The sequence below is a fragment of the Ostrinia nubilalis genome, chromosome 9 (assembly GCF_963855985.1).
Source record: "Ostrinia nubilalis chromosome 9, ilOstNubi1.1, whole genome shotgun sequence".
NCBI lineage: Eukaryota > Metazoa > Arthropoda > Insecta > Lepidoptera > Crambidae > Ostrinia > Ostrinia nubilalis.
Genome location: NC_087096.1, coordinates 15,657,760 through 15,675,830, shown reverse-complemented (window position 1 = coordinate 15,675,830; position 18,071 = coordinate 15,657,760). Strand labels below are relative to the sequence as shown.

General features: G+C 38.1%; 1 protein-coding gene across 1 annotated transcript; it reads left to right on the top strand.

Moving 5' to 3' along the window:
• The first annotated feature begins 3,453 nt into the window (after positions 1-3,453).
• On the top strand, positions 3,454-6,239 carry LOC135074724 (uncharacterized). Its single transcript, XM_063969093.1, has 2 exons — positions 3,454-3,541; positions 3,920-6,239. The coding sequence occupies exon 2, from the start codon at positions 3,926-3,928 to the stop codon at positions 5,168-5,170; it is 1,245 nt and encodes a 414-aa protein (XP_063825163.1). The 5' UTR covers positions 3,454-3,541; positions 3,920-3,925; the 3' UTR covers positions 5,171-6,239.
• The last annotated feature ends 11,832 nt before the right edge of the window (positions 6,240-18,071 follow it).

Below are 18,071 nucleotides of genomic sequence, written 5' to 3'. Positions count from 1 at the left end.
ATATAATTAATAACGCCTTCAGAATGTATGGTTTTGTAATGTGTAGAACTGAACATTTTCTAAAACCATCTACATATATATTTTTGTATAAAACACTAATTCGATCACAACTTGAGTATGCTGTGTCTATCTGGAATCCCTTCTATAATAAATATGTTTTGGCCCTCGAAAGAATCCAAAAAAAGTTCCTTCGTTCTTTACACTACCGATTCTCTCGTAGATACTTGTCATACCAACAGCTTCTTGAAAAATATCATCTTCTCAGTCTAAGGCACAGACGCATGCAACTTGAGGCTACATTGTTATATGACTTGTGTCACAACAGATACGATTGCGCCCCACTAATTGGTAAACTATGTTATAAGGTACCCACAAGAGCACACTGCCGTGCGCCTTGTCGATTGTTTGAGACTTCTCGTACACGAACAAATGCTGGAAAACGATCACCCCTGTTTCGTCTTGTACAAAATTATAACGAGAGCTTTCACTCAGTCGATATTATTGCGGCTCAACCAGGTGCATTCAGAAAAATGATATTGCTCGCATTGCAGGACAGTGCTATTTGAACCAACACAAATTTATAAGTACACTACCTCTCAACGAAATGTGTAATGATTTTGTTTAATAAATCTGTGGTAAACGGTGTTGGTGACAAATGGACACTTACTATTGTAATGTATACTTATTTGTATAATTTCTCGTTTGTCACTGTTTGTTTACCCCAATAAAATAAAATAAAAAATAAAAAATAAAATGCGCGAAGCACTCGGCGCTTTGTCCCTTTCATGGGACATCTTGAGATCGGTAATCTGAGTATAGAAAAGTTAACATTAATTTCGTTGAAGCTTACTAGACACTTTGAGGGCCGGGGCACACGACAAACTCTTTGCTTAGAAATTTTAATGGTTATACTTGGATGGGTCGCTGATAGGAGTTTATAAAAATACTCACAGCTCTTGAATGGTCACGCAACTTTAGCGTGGGGTCCGGTCCTATCTCCAACAGCAGTAATATTATTATGAGAACCAGTCTGCTCATTTTCTCCAGCTCACAATTCCCAATCCAGTAGCTACAAATGAAAAGAAACAAAATATTAAGCTCAGTCATAAAGGAAGCGCTCACACCCTGGAGGGACACAGAAAAGTATAAAACTGCAGAAAATAATTAATTTAAATATTGGATACTTACATAGAGCACGGCGAATGATGTTTGCTTCCACTTTAGCACTTGGTCACTGTTACACTCTGGTATAGAACTTCACACACAGGCTGTCGATTAGTTCATGATAAGCATCAGGAATAAAGGGACATTATATAGTAAGCCCGATATCAACTGCATTGCGTGGCTTTTACCGTACAATGCCCAATACAAATATAACACAATAACGTAATTGTAGGAAAAATAATCAACCGATAGCCCAAAAATAACATTTATAAATATAATGATGGAATCGCGATCACTTTTTTCCATTGCATCAGCCAGACAATATCAATAATATTCTGAAAATAAACATCTATTTTAGGGGTTATCCTTAAATCCTCATTTAAACGAGGTTTTCCCCATGTGTGTATGTCATACTTAAAGTCATATTTTCATACTGTTTATTTTTAAGCTGCAATAACAGTTTGTACCTAATGTAGTTAACAAGACTACAAAGTGCATACGTTATGACATGCTAACCAGAGGTGCTGCTCCGTGCCTTAACGGCACCATCGTCGAGCTACCGATAAAACCGCGGCGCACGTGACTCTCCAACGCCGCATGGAGCTCGCGGTCACACAATAGAACGAGGTGCAGCGACTGTGCTATCTTTGAAGAAAAAACCATGTATTTTACTCTAGCTTATCAACAGCGGCGCGGGCACATCAGTGAACACGTCGCTACATACGAAAAGCCGATCTCGCAACCGACTGTTCAGCTTTTTAGAATAACAGCCTGAAAGTTCTGCCGTAATTGTTTTACAGTGCGCATAGTAACGGGCAGCACTTATTTTAGATTACCTACATGCCACCGCAAACGCTCGCTGAAATGCCGTCGAATTCCCAATGACATCACTGGCCTTAACCACATATGTCCATACCTAGCGATACATACCGTTTACCGATCTTTATCCTCATTGACAATGGTTACTGGGTGCGATTACAATACTTAGCTATACACGTTCGGTCGTTCGGCTAATTGGTAAAATATACGCCGGGATTCACGGAATCACTAACTATAAACCGTGTAGTTGTTATAAAACTCAAGATAAGGTGTTAGGTAGCTATGGTCACAGAATATATGTTTATGCAACATAACAACAACATTGATGTGTCTCAAGCGTCGCGGTACATTGCAGTCAGAGAACACACCTCAGACAGCTCTCAGTCTCAGACGTTCGTACTTCGTACTTGCTGTTGAATCACAGGGGGCATGCCTAACGTTACTATTATGATTGCCGGCTTGACAACGGTTCGTAGGCACAGACTGTTCACGTCATAGCATATCTTAACCTACGTAACATTCGTGTACGTGTACGCACGTACATACACACACATACGCATACAAGGAAAACGTGCCATGAACTCTGTATACGTCACAAACGTTTCAAGATAAGGGGATGTGAGTTGCAGAGGTCTAACAGCACGTGAGCTCTGCTCAGGTATGTTAGAACGTTATGTAGAAGCTGTCACTAGCCTAGCATCGACGTTACCATACTGGAAATCTGAGTTTTGCGCTACGGGTTTATGAGCTATGCGGCTGTGATTTTCTCACTTTGCTGCAACACCTGCAAGTCTTTTGCAGAGATTCATGTCCAGAACTTATCTAGAAGCCTGCCAGGAGGCTGGAAACCATCGTTTTTAGTGAAAAAATGCAAGTACATTTTGAGTCAAATGCATCCTAGTGCATCGGGTTGATGTTGCAATGTCAAAACTCCCACTCACATCTGGACCTGCATCCAGGAGTTATGGGCCGTACACTCTCGTGATCCTGACTGTATGAAAAGTATAAATTTTACGGGAACTTCCTTCATACTGATAAGGCTAATTCCCATATGTATAAAATGCTGCTGAAGCATGCACCTACCGAGCAAGTCGAACCAACTGTCGTGTACACGTATTCCATAACGGAATCCATGACACTGATACGCTTGCCGCGCTAGCCATGCTTCTCACACTCGTCACATTCCCAATGTTGTCCGATTATCGTTGCATGGTGTATAGCGAAAACATATTAAACACTAAGCTCGAAGTACCGGTCCCGAATATACCAATATCTAGGTATATTGCTTGTATTAGGCCAAAATAATAACAACAATCAACGAATTTAGTGGTTTCAAGGTCATGCCGTGTCCTATCGTTGAAAACAAACACCTTTTGGATTTAGAAAAAAAAGAAAACAACGACTTCGCGCATATTATAAATGTGGAACCACGCACGCGCAATGAAGTTCGCCATTTACACGAAGGTGCGTGAGACATTCACTCAGTACTGACTAACCGACCAAAGAGTCAACACGTGCGTGAGGTTATTTCCCGTTCAAGAATTGTTCACGTGTTGCGGTTAGTATTCGTCACATTATAATCATAACATATTAATAGTATGCACTCCTATTAAGGTAAATGTTTGTAAATATATCGTGAGTGTTTAGCAACCACGAAGTTATGGCGCGATTCCATTCTGTTATCGTATCGTTTCCGTGTAGTATCAGCGGTTGCCAACGCAGATCGAACGCGGGCGGGCACGGCCAGTATATAAAAGCCGCAGAGCTCTAGCTCCGGCAGTCACAGAGCATGGAATCGTCGCGCGCCGCGGCGGCGCGCGACGATTCCATGCTCTGTGTCCGGCAGTGGTTGATTATATTCCGCGGCGACTAGGCGTCGCGCGCGTGCACGTTTCTATGGAACATTGTGTAAACATTTGACTTGTGTATCAAACAGGTTATCATGGACGAGCGCGGCAGCGGATATTTAAATGAAGACTCTATGGAGATTGCCATTCTCAATGAAGGCAATGCTGATTTCAGTCAAGCCGAAGCTGCGCCGGGACTATTAGAAGTTCGACCGTCGTTTCTACATGCGCTCGGCTTGATGGCGGTTACAACGAAAGAAATAAAGGCTATAAGTATTCCACTTTCTGAATCGCGTTCTACTGACATCGATAAGAACGTCGGTGGCTCTCATACTTCTGTCAGCAAGAAATTGAAGTCCAAATCAGCAAGTAGTACTGCAAAAAAAACTTATTCGGTGAAAAGCGGTCATGTTTCGAAACCTAAAAAAGACGGGAAGAAGAGGAGCCATGCGAAGCCTACAGCTCCGACTACTGATAAGCCGTCCACCAAGAAAGAACCTCACGGTATGAAGAGGCACCAGCATAAAGCGTCACCGCCAGGAACCAAAGTTTCACCTTCGGAGCGCAAATCTACCGTCAAGGCTGCCGCGGACTTGTCAGAGTTAAGCAGTACAGCTGACGATGTCCGCTTATGGTCTCATATATCAGAAAGCGACTTCAAGTCGATGGAATTTCGTACCCTATTGAAGAATAATCAATTCACTGAAGAACAAACCGAGGCTATACAAAAATCCTTCCAGTATCTCTGCCGGACGTTCTGTAGCGGGCCTATATCGTTTGAACGTTTCATGAAAACACATCAGTGTATAGATTGTGATTTTTCAATCTCTCATGAGTGCATGGCGATGAATTCTACAGAGTACTGGACCTTCGAGGGTATTGCTCCGTGTATAGAATCTATTACACCCGAGTTAACAATCATGTGCCTTTGTGGTTTTGCCTTCTATCATTCTCACAAACCACAATTGAGGTCCAAGTCTAAATCGGTCATGCCGAGTCCCTTGCCAAGTACCTTCCATTGGGTACCAGATAATCGTACTTTCAATTGGGATTGTCCCAAGTGCTGCATGAGAATATCCATCACAGACCGGAATAACCGTGTTTGTTCTGACATGACGAGCTTAAATAGTATCGATGGTCCTATTCGTAAACAGTTCGTCAAGTATGTCATTTGTAACTTGGAGTATGAACGCAAACAACACCCAGTCCTGACAGATTTCTATTCTTGCAGCAGTCTCTGCTGCATGTTATTTCATCGTTGTGATGAAAACGTTCTTGCTCGCAGCTTCATGCCAATACAAAACCATCGACCATTACTTTGTTGCCCTGTAAGTCCGTAAATGCGATCAGTTAATCCATCGACTGGTTTCACGTCATGGCTTCAATGATCGACATCTAATGCTGTAACTATATTGTTATCTCAGTGTACACACAAAAACACTGAGACTTCTCGTATATTTTAATTTTATACAAATGTAAATTATGTATTGAACCTAACCTTTTACATAATTAACGTATTGTTCAACGACGACAAACAATGTTATCACGTTTCATAGGAGTGCCATCGACCCTCGCAAGGTCTAAGGATTTGAATGATGCCTAAAACATGCCATATTTCATGCGGCCGGCGCCATTCGAGACCGGTCGATGTCAATTAGGATTAATTTCATGATATAACGAGGTCGTTTTCCTCGAATGGCGCACCATAGTTGAATAGTTAATTGCCTATTTCCTAATGTTTATGATAAGACTACTAGACCACAATACTTCTGGGAAAAGGTTTATTCTAGGAATCCCCCGCAATGTGTCATGGCTAGTTGTACCGTTAGTTATAAGTGTATGTAACAATTTTGTGGGGAAACGAGAGGCCAAAACTTAAAGTGTTCTCAAACATTCAATGAATGAGTATGGTTAGAGGGTTTGCAGTAAGTTTAGTAGGATGTATGATACGATGTTGTGACGGTTCTTGACCCCACAGATGACAGTTGTCACTTCTTCGTCAATATACAACACTCTACCTTATAAGTTTTGTATTTGTAAATACCTTTGATTGTTTGCAATGTAGCTATAGAAGTTGAGGTGTTCTAACTTTGTTCGTAACTTTTGGTTGATCAACACATTGTTACCAAATCACCATTTTGTAAGAATTTACCAATAGAATACATACTGTGTACGATTAGTATATACGTTTTAGACACTAAGTGTGATGGTTTATAGTTTTAAGTTGTAACAGTATCTACCTATGTGTACCTAAGTGTGAGCCTGTCTTCAGTTCTCGGACGGTTGTAAAAGTTAACTTGAGTTCCTATATATAATTTAATAAGTAGACGCTACTTCCTTTCATGCTCAGTAGAGAAGCAATCAGTTTGTTATCGTATATTTTTACAATAAATTTACTTCGAAATGAAACAGCCTTCTTTTTCCATACCCACTCGTTATCTTAGGCGAAGGTTAGATAAGAACATGTTAACTCTATGAACAGTTATCACATGCTTGCAAATGTCGTCGTGACTTTATGCTTGAAAAACCCTGCACGTAGCTAATGCTGATAGGTATTCATATCGAACAATGAATCGTGTTACAATAATACCTGATTGTCTGTCTTACCTACTCGCCAAAACAGATTATACCACATCTGTTTTCTATTAACCCATAATCGTTCCGCGAATAAATAGTTGGCGAGTAAGTTAATAGCACGACAGCCATAAATTCAGCCCATAACTCACTCGCGACAACCGTTGAGTGCGTTGAACGTTATCCGTTCTTTTTCAAATGGCAACTTTCCAGATGGTCGATGATGGAATAAAAATTACGCGTCACTTACACCAGGCATTGTTATTTATCATAGTTTTTATGTCGGTTTCGTCCGACTTGTGTATGCTGCGGAACGGGCGACGAACGATCATCATTCAGGAACGATGCGAGTAGGTCGTCCGACTGATACGCTTGCAGAAAAGACTCAAACTCAACGGCTAATGATTCGTGAAAAGCCAATTGAGCTGGTAGAAAACTACCGAGTACATTGACCTCTCGACTATTTTGGAACATGACGTTATGTTAATTACATCTTGCCATCGTCAAGATAACTTCGCATAATATAGTTATGACGCACGAGCTATTCGGGAACGTGTATTATGTTTGGCCGTCCCCTCATCTATTAATTATCTCGTGGATGATTCTAGGCGTAAACAAGGCCGTGTCATGCGTGCGTCACACAAGGTACTTCATTGAACCGGATAATATTACACGGCTGTTTCGCATCAAGACTTCGATAAGTAGTTGGTTCTTCGAGCCGTGAGTAGCAATGAGATGATGGAATGCATACTTACGATAATCTAAACCGTTTTTTCCATGCCCGAGCCGCAATCGCGGCAGTTTCTGGTTCGTGCCACAATGGCACACGCGTGGCGGTGCAGCGTAGCAGCGCTGGTAGTCATAGCATCTGAATCTCACGAACCAACTCCTTCAACCGGTTGATCACTCCGCTAGCATTGCTGAGATCTAGACTCAATATAGAACGACATGAAATATAAATAAATGTTTCATGACCTCATTACTAATGCTTGCGTGACTTTGCCAACGTCCTGTTTTCTCGAGTACTGTACGTGGGTAAGCGGCTATTAACGTTGCATTCTGGATTATGCGAATCCGGATCTTTGGCGACGTTGATCTTCGTGTGCGGAGTCAACGGTATGATCTCACTGAGGTGATTGCATCATAGCAAACATCGATATACCACATGCTATACAATGGAAAATTACGCTACAGCTGCAAAACACGGCTTCCAATGTTCATATGACAAGCATTGGTAAGTGTACGCCGATTGGAATTGGCCGATTCTTCATACAAATTAAAATCGGGCACAACTATCGGCCAACTAAAAATCAACGGTGTGCGCCTACTCTTATAGAAGCAGTTTATAATAGGGTAATTGCGCCGGTTTTCCGTCCAGCTCCTGTTTTCGTCCATTTGACCGACTTGCCACGAACAAATACGGAAAATTAGAATACAAACCTAACTTTCCGTGCAAGTTTGGACTTGTTACAATCTATAATATCTAAGTAACAGTTCTGCCTGCATGAAAATGTAATTTGACAAGTAATAACTCCAAAAAAATCTACGGAAGTTGCTGCTGCACACAGGTGAATGGAAAACGTCGTCAAGTTAGAAAAAAAACGTGCCGGTAGGGAACTTACATGGTATGTTTAATTACTGTTTTAGTTACTTTACGTAATGTTTTTGGCACGTATGTCTAATTATTAGCATAATAAACACTATTTTAAGGGTTTATTAAAGTTTTTGTATAGAAATCTTAGATAATTAAGTGGACTAATACTAGCATAATAATTTTGCAAGATTTTGGTTTTCGTCCACGTGGACGGAAACCCTGACACCTAGTTAATATTTTTAATAATCATTTTACTTCAATGGACCTACAAAACATAATGTTTTTTCTTCCAATATGATCTTTATTGCTATTACATTAAACATTTTAGTTTACGTCCACTTTTTAACAGTGATAAACCCATAAAAACCGTTAAAAAGATGTGGACGAAAACAAAAAACAGCTTTAAACGTTGCTGTGTTTTCGTCCATGACGTCATGAGCAAGCACTGGGGTGGACGAAAACCAAAATTAGCTATTCCTGTAGATTAGTTTTCATCCATTTGTCCTTCGACCTATTGAAATATTTTCCTAAATTTAGGTAAGAAACTTATTGAAATCTTTTTGATATCATTTGAAAGCTAACAAAATTACCTTTCAAATGATATACCACAATACATAGTTACTGTATTGTAGAATTGGTTTTAAGTTAATAATTCAACTGCACCCTTTTTTCTACACAGTGGTCGAAAACTAGCGTACACTAGGACGAAAACTGATTTTTTTGGACGAAAACTAGTGAAATCGCCTCTTTTGCATAAAATATTTTTTATAAAAAAACCCGTGGTATTTACTTATTGTCATATAATATTAACGTAAAGTAGACTATATAAGGACTAAAATGACATATGATACATATGAGTAAGGGTATTTTAAGATATTCATTTCGCATCACAAAGTTGGCAACTCCGATAATTGGACGAAAACTAGCGCACTTACCCTACATATAAGTACCGAAATGGTGCAATGATAAAAAAGATTGGGATACATTTGCTGGTTATAACTATGTTATTGGTTAAAACAAATTGAAATGTACTGTACTGAAACTTAAATCTTTCCAAAGTGCAAGCATGGCAATGATTGGATTGGATAGGCATACTTACTACTGGCTTTTAAATATTTCAGATAGGCACATAATAATATAATAAACTCTCCAGCGAGATTAAATTTAAAACCCACAACCTAATTATTGTTAATTTTTATGTAAATTCATCATAATAATATGTATTAGAGTGTTTAATCTTTACAGATATAATTCAGACAAACAGAATTCCTAAATACACAGTCTCCCATAATACAAATGTTAGACTCTGGTTGAACTCTGGTTTAAATTGACGTTAATGCTGGGTTGCACTCTTACACTCTTGCAATCTTACTTTGACTTTAACAACCGCTAAAATTTGTCAAACTCCATACAAAATACACCGGTTATCGTTATAGTTACGGTCAAACTTAGGTGGTGCAACTCAGTCTTAGTATGGAAATGTCATTTTAAACCAGTGTTCGCCCCGAGTTTTATTTTTTGTAATAAGGGCCATATTAAGTAGTATGTCAATCACTTAAAAACATATGAAAAGCGAAATTATTCGACAAAGAGCTCGACTGTAAACAAAAGCGTAGGTTTTATACTCGCTCTACAGCATCAAAACAGCGGGTAGTCGGCTTCCATTTGTTTAAAAACGTTAGTGTCTGTCAACCGGGGCTCCATCGGCCATCGCGACGGCGGTTTATTTCCGCCTGTCACCACCAGGCCTTTAGTAGATCGTAAAATTGCGAGGCTAAGTAGGTTATTGCTACAGTTTTGATATCCAGTTGTTCTTTTTCACCCTGGTTAAAATAAAATAATCATAAAATTTAACTAAATAAAATAATGATAGTGTTTTTACCTTTTACACAGCTAGAAATGTTTCGCTACAACAGACTAGCATTTGGTATAAAGATGTGACTAAAATCAATTGAAAGAGACCGCCCAATCCGTGTTAAGGAAAATGTATGATATAAGTATAAGTTTATCAAAATCCATTTTCGTAAACTAAGATAGTAGGTATACCTACATACAAGAGTAGTACCTACATACATACAAACATACACAATGGGTAAGTACTTTTTACGTGGGATTTTATAACAAGATTGTCTGGTCAAATATAAATCTTTCTTTTTCTGTCTTTTTTTTTCATAATTATTAGACTGCGTCTTATTTTATTGATATCGTACATCATGTTTAGTTGCGAATATTTGCTTGGATTTTACATAAACAATCATCAACTGAACTAAAACGTTGTGTTGCTGAAGCGTCTTAACCATATTATTTTCGAACAACAATAAGAAAATTCTATGTTTTTAACATTCAATAAAATACACTTAACCAAAACGTAAGCCATTGAATTAACAAAGTTCCTAGTTAAGTATTTACTTAAGATTCAACACGTGAAATCACAAAGCCCACTCCAATCCAGTAAACAGCAAGTATCTATCGACAAAACTAGCCGCCCGCCCGTTCACGGCTCGAAGCTTTATTTCCGGCCGTCATAGAAAGCTCGAGAGAGAAATAATACCATCCGGAATAATGAGCTTTATCCAGGTGGTGTGATACAGCCTATCTGCGGGTTGCTTTTGTTATCGAGCTTACGTTCTCTTCCCTAACAATGATTTTATCTTGGGTTTTTATTTGAAAACGTTACAAAAACTCGTGGTCGAGTATTAACGATTGTAGTCCATATAAAATAAACGAATAACTAGTCTAGTAGTTTATCCTTGAATAGACTTTGAAAAATATAGACAGACCTGATTACACCTCCTAAAAATTACACGATCGTTGAACAGTGTCTTAAAGTGACGCTTAGAATGGAAATATCATTTTAAAACAGTGTTCAACAAGTGTGTTAGTTTATATTAGTAAGGGCAGTAGGGGATTAAAATAAAATCTAAATACACTGTATTTTATCCCTTGATCGCAAGAGGGGTCGTCTAAACCGATTAAAAAATTCAAACATATCGATACTAATTTAATCAAAAAACACTTCAATCGAGTAGTTTATATTCAAATCAACAATCTCCAGCATTCAATTTAAAAAATCGCAGTTTCACCTCATTGAAAGTTCCTTCGTTTTCGTGATCGGTTAATTCACATACCTAGTCGTCCGCCATTTTATTTCATGACGTCACTCCGCCGTTACCGACAAGGCAATCTCCAGTTCTCAATGTCTGTTTATTTTTTAGGGATGCGTGTTGGAATTTGGAGCCATTGCTTATTCGGTGTTCAATCATTATTTAAAACTATTTCGTCTTATCGCGGCGCGCATCTTAGGCCTACTGGTCGCCCGTAATAAGACTTCAAGACTCAAGACTTGGCTAAACCATTCTGAATCAAAGAAGAGTCAAATTCAAAGTCAATTGTAATTTTTATTTTAATGTGAATTTATTTTATTACATTCTTTTTGCCCCTGCTGCGTACAAGGTACCCACTGAAAACCAGTGTCTTGGCACTTGGCAGTAAAATGTCAACTGTCAAGATGATACTGAGTGGGTATCTCTTTGGCAACATTTTTTTTCCTCATTTCTCTTCATTGTTTTTGTACTTTTTTTATTAGTTGTCAACTAAATATTTTTTCTTTCTTTCAAAGAATAAGGACTTAAGTTTGATAACTCGATTCTATTCTTTGAATTTAATTTGAATTTAAGAACTAAGAAATGAGTGAATTCTAAATAAGGAACTGAGGAATTCTCGCAATGAAACAACATAAATAAATAGCTTTTTGAGAGTCTATTAGAACTAAGCGAGCTTACACAAAGCTTCTTAAAGTTTTAGTGTAATTATACAAAAGTTCGGTCGGTAAATTTATGTAGGTAGCTTTCGCTGTAAATCAACATTGCTTGCTTTAAGAACCTTGAAATATTATTAGTACAACATAGATGGTCTAGTGTGGCTTACATACTGAGCTACAACACCAGCTGCGTTTGCGGATTTGATTCCCGCTAGGGGCAAATGTTCGGCTTGGGACTATTTACACCACTGCAACTTCTGAGTAGCCAAGATCTATTGACCGCCAATAAAAACCCAACCAGTGAAGGCCAAGTTTGTCCCGGGGAAAGTTGAACTGTCATTGGTACTGCAATAGAATCGAAGAATATTGGAGTAGTTAGAAGTTAAGGATCGACTTTCCTATAGAGCAAATCGGAAGATGGGTGACAAATAAAAGGTTTTCATCACACAACATTAACTATAATAATAAAGAAATCGCAGTAAGGAACCATAGACTTGGCACGACTTTGTCTAGATTTCATTACTTTTTAGAGATAAACAAGCAGCTTCATTGAGAGTTGGCTAGTTTTTTACATAATGTTTTGGTGGGACACCTTTGTTAGTTTTATATCTGAGATAGCTCTGCTTAGTTTTGAGCTGCATATTTTTGTGCAATAGATTCAACAATAAGTATATCATTATCATTCCGCCATATCATCGATGAATTCGCTACTGAATGTTTTTCAATAAATAATTGTAAATTGTTTAACAAATATTGATGTTTATACTCGGTAATTTATTTAATCGAAACAGACTTGTTTGTAAATGAAAACTGAATAATATCAGATCAGAATCAACGGACCGTGTGAAATTTGGATAGACCGCAACGATAATACGCATTAGCTATGGTATTCCGTGCTTACCATGAGTTTACGTTAGGTGTGTTCGCTAGCGAGTCCGTCAAAGAAATCTAAGAAGATTTTAGTTCTTGAAAGTAGCCGCTAGGGGCGCTGTAAAAACATCCCACATCTCGTTCCCTCCACTGCAACTTCTGTGTAGCCAGGATCTACAGCTTGACCGCCATAAAAACCCAACCAATGAAGGTCAAGTTTGTCCCGGGAGAAAGTTAAACTGTCATTGGACCCGCAACGAAATTAATCAGAAGAACATAGGAGGAGTTCGAAATTAAGGTTCGACTTCCCTCCATTGTAAAGCGGATGACAGGTGACAAAGGTTTAATAACCTTTAAGAAAAGATATGCACCACGGACAATAAATATCAATTAGGGGGCATATCTTATAAGCAATTAGCTACCTGCCAATAATATTTTTCACAAAATCGCTTAAAAGAGGTGCGTACAGTATGCCTTACATTTAATGTAATTTTTTATGCAGTCGCTAGCGAGCACATCTAATGTAAACTCATGGTAAGCCAGAACATCGAATTCTGGTCTCCTAAATGCCGCTGATACGGAATTCTCCCAGCACTCACTCACACTTATCCACCTTTTTTAGAAAGTTGTTCATTCCGTTCTGGAATTGGTTTGAGAGTTGTAGGAGCGAGTTAAATTGGGCTCTAAAGGTTGTTTAAATGCGTTTTTCTAGACGACTGCAGTTGGTGTTTGTACGACTAGTGTTAGTAATGCATTCGTGTCTCATAAGATAAATGATGTGGTTGCGGATTCGATATCTGCACGATAGAGACAGATTTTGCAGCCGTTAACATTTCTTTAAATTGGTCTGGATATTTACTCTAAAAAAGTAAGTTAATAATAAAAATATATCCTTAATAAATATCCTTGGACATTTTACACTGCGCCGCTAGTCCCAAACTAAGCAAAGCTTGTACTATGGGTACTAGACAACGGATATAAACATACTTAAATACTTTTTTTTGTAAATACATACATATTATAGAAAAGACCAGACCCGTCACAGAAATTAAAATTCATCATTTCAATTTCTGCCCGACCGGGAATCGAACCCGGGACCTCTCGGCATAGTCCGTTCTGAACCACTACACCAAACGGCCGACAAATAAGCTACATAACAATCGAAAGATAAGGGATATTTTCATACATGTTTGTATCAAACTAGCTAAAAACTGTACACGTTTTACAATATCTTCGGTGGCAGGGTCCAATAAAAGAAAAAAGTCTATCATTCCACTTTAAAGCCACGAGAAATAAAGTGCTGAACTTTCTCATAAACATTCTCTTGACCGCAGTCTCAATAGATTTACTATTCACACATCAGCGTCGCAGACCAGTTTATGATCCAGAAAACAATACTTCACAACGAAAATAAATAACATGAAAGTTTCCGAGCAAACTTTACTTTTCCATATATCTTCTTTGCTGCCACACGTCGCTGCAGGGCATTCGGTGGTCCAATTCTTTCAGACCCCTCTGAAAAATATATTTGTCCCAAACTCTACCGATTTTTCGCTAGGTTAGAGGCCATTTCAGCGTGGTCGGTGAACATGTATTATTCAAAATTACACTGTCGTAGCCTTACGTACAATCGCAGGATGTTTTTTGTGTGGTAAGAGACATTACATAAATTGCAAGTGAAGATGACGCAATGTTGTTTGGTTATGAGAATTTTGTGGAAGTATTTTCGTGGTAAAATTGAAAAAAATATTGTTTTGGATTTCTTAAATGCGATAGTAACTTTGTTCGTCTGTCTGACACGTTTTACCTATCCTAAACAAAGGGATAGAGAAACATAGAACCAATGTTTCGATCATAGTATCAAGAGACGGTATGGTAGATGGCACCAAAAAATCCTGTTCTTTGCAAAATAACGTGCATTGGTTAAAAACTTAATATTGGTTAAACATTGGTTTCGTTCAATTTAAGATTTCAATAAATATAAAATGTCGCGTTGAGGTCCTTGTTTCTCCATTTTGTTTTAGTTCAAGTTTAATTACAAACTGAATCCTTATTTATACACTCGCGTGCCCATCTGACCGTAAATAAAGATAATTTTCTCAGACACTAAGTCCAAGATGGATTAGGCTTGAAATAGAAAAAGATGTAGAGTGACTTAAGTAGTGTGGTATAAACAAAAGTATAGCCTGACCAGGAACATAAAAACCCTCGCCATGTTGCGGAAAACTAATGTACTAATTTCTTTTAATGGCAACAGTAACTGAAAACTTCATTGACATGTCACCTTGCATGTCAGTCTATTGCTGTCAAAGTGTAAACAAACTTTATTTTAAATGTGCGCAATTGATTTTGTGAATTAAAATGCTAAAATCTTTTTATAGTCTTGAAAGAAAAGTGGTTCACAATGTGTTAAAATATTTGTCGAAGAGAAATACTAAGGGTTCGGACAATATTTTCATTGAATAATGTTTCCGACAAAGGTTGTCAAATTGACTGACATGTTTATCGTATAGTACAGTCCACTATGAAAATTAGCTGTGGTTTGTTTCAAATACCTATTTTAAAGTTTTTGTCACTTTCTAAGTGTTGAATTTTATGGAATTGGGAAAGAAGTACCGAGTTTGAAGCGTTCATGAGCAGACATTGCAGTTGAACATTCAAGTTCTGAATTTGATTATTGATGAATAATAAAATAAATCCTACTAACTCGATTGATGGTTTCATTTAATTTATTTAAACCAGGTTACCTATAATAATATTTTTTCGTTAGCCCCTAATCCTGAATCCTGATACATAAAGTTAGCCTATTAATTTAACACAGGTACGACTGTACTCAGTGTTGCACTATCAAATGCAATTGACGCGCCTCTATGCCAGGGTTTTTAAGTTCCTGGTCAGGCTATAGTTACTTTATTATTTTTAGTAGGTAATTTTTTTAAGAAAATATATTAAGCAACTTTAAGCTCTTTCGTAACTTTATTATTACTCGTAACTAGATTATAGGGAATATTAGTAAGGTATGCACTATAACAGGGGTCTCCAAACTTTGAAAAGGAGGCTGACAATAGTGACTGAGTTTCTTGCGCTGCTTCTTCTCAGCACTGGCCCATTTATTGTCCCGAAGCAGTGGTAGGGTTAATATTGGGACGTGTAAAAGTGCTTTTTAAAAGCCTATTTGCAAAAATAAATGAGCTTTATGAGTTTTGAAGCCGTGGGGCCATAGTATTTTTTTCGGTATGTTGGAAGGGCCATAACAATTTTAATTTTTCTGCCCACCTATGCAAACATAGGCTTAGTCTTAAGCTGTCGCGGGCCGGATTAATGGCAGTGGCGGGCCGGATTTGGCCCACGGGCCGTAGTTTGGAGACCCCTGCACTAAAATACTCTTGAAAAAAAAAACGTATTATGTCAAACCTTATCTCAAATCATATCTCATGACTACATTATACCTACCTTATCTGTTTTCCCGAATATCACCACTGGCTGCTGTATCAATATCTACCCTCAATTAATTTAATTATTCATAATGCAAAGTGGTATCTGCACTACACTGACCTCTGTCCCATATATTTGGCGGGAAATTGATTACGTAAGTCACCTTGGCCTAGCCATTGCGTATCAACATAGTATATTAGTAGCGCAGTAGCGTTCTTATGAAGCTTACTAAAACATTCCTTTTTTATTGAATGCTTAATTTATGGTTTTTATTATTATTTTTTTACTCTTTTTTCTGTTTTTGTTAAATAGCGCTGCAAAAAGGCACCCACTGAAAATCAGTGTCTTGGCAGTCACACTGTCAAGATATTACTGAGTGGGTGACCTTTTTTGGCAACTTAGTAATATTTTTTTTATGTATGTCTTTGTTGCCTGAATCTGTTGTTGTCAAAATAAAATTATTTTCTTACTTTCTTTCTTTTATGATGGAAACAAATGTAACCTCATCATCATCATGGATCATGGCGCACCGTGTGATCTGGTGAAGGTCTCAGTAAGTACCTGGATTCGGGCACCGCAGGACCGATCGTTGAGGAAAGGCCTTTGTCCAGCAGTGGACGTCATTCGAAAGCTTTGCTTGCCTTACTCGTCGTCGTAAACTTCGAACACCTCATATGTTCTTCTGATTAATTTCGTCGCGGGTCCAATGGTAGCTAACTTTCCCCCGGGACAAACTTCTCTGGTTGGGGTTTTAGTGGTGGTCAAGCTGTAGATCCTGGCTACTCAGGAGTTGCAGCGGTGGGAATGATGGGTGGGAATAGTCCCGTAGTTCCCCGTCAGCGAGTATGCTTGCGATGTTGTTCCATGTAGTTCTTATTGTTTAAGAGTAGGCGCACACCGTTGATTTTTCGTCGGCCGATAGTTTAGTCGGGCAGTTGATCAGTATGGGCATGTATGGGAATGCGCACACTACGCCGATTCGATTTGGCCAATTCTTCATACAAATTTAAAATCGGGCACAACTAGCGGCCAACTAAAAATCAACGGTGTGCGCATACTCTAAATGTTTCGTAACATAACGCTTCATTTATCCCTCAGTGACTAGTTCATAAGATTAGCAATGAACCTACTGTGCGCCATCCATTATTGTGATATCAATGCAAATGTCGCTGGAGATAACAGCTCGGGATATGCCTTGAATGGTAATGAGGCGGGTCGATATCTCGGATGCTTAAGATTTGCTAAGATTGTGCTCAATATTTTGTTATTATTGAATTTTGGATTTGGATTAAGATTGGTAGAAAATTACTTTCCTTTTTCTCTATGGGACTTGAGTTATTTCACTTCAAGGTTACATTACATACATACAAAGTTGATAGTCGTAGATATCCAAAATCTTTTACAATGTAAAGTTTACATAGTCGTACTAGCGATACGCCTTTGCTTTATAAATTTGTTCTTCTTGATTCTATGACGTATTATAAATACAAACCTTCTTGAATCACGCTCTAAAACACTTTTATAAAGGTAAACAGATATTTACCCTCCCGACGAATCAACTCGGTTGCACGAGTCATGGTCGCATAAAAATGCAACACAAAAGTTTAAAAATATTACACTCTATGTATTGTTGAAAACTGCATTAAAATCCGTTGCATAGTTTAAAAGATCTAAGCGCACAGACAGCAGGAGTGGCGTTGTTTTATACTTACTATGTAATGATACTAACCGATACTTACCTGAAAAGTGACTTTGTTTTAAACTATGTAAAGATACTTAGCGATACCCGTAAATGAGAGTAATAAACAATTATTGCAACACATTGTGAGAATGCTTCTTACATTTCCATATCTACCTTAAACAATAAACGCCTCGTTCCAAACATCATATCTCGTCCAAAGTTCCCCTTACAAATTCAGTTCTTATCAGTCCAAGTCGCGAACTTTTAGAAGCTTTTGTAAGTATCTTTATTGATTTATTACTGAATTCATTTATGTTTAAGTAGCGT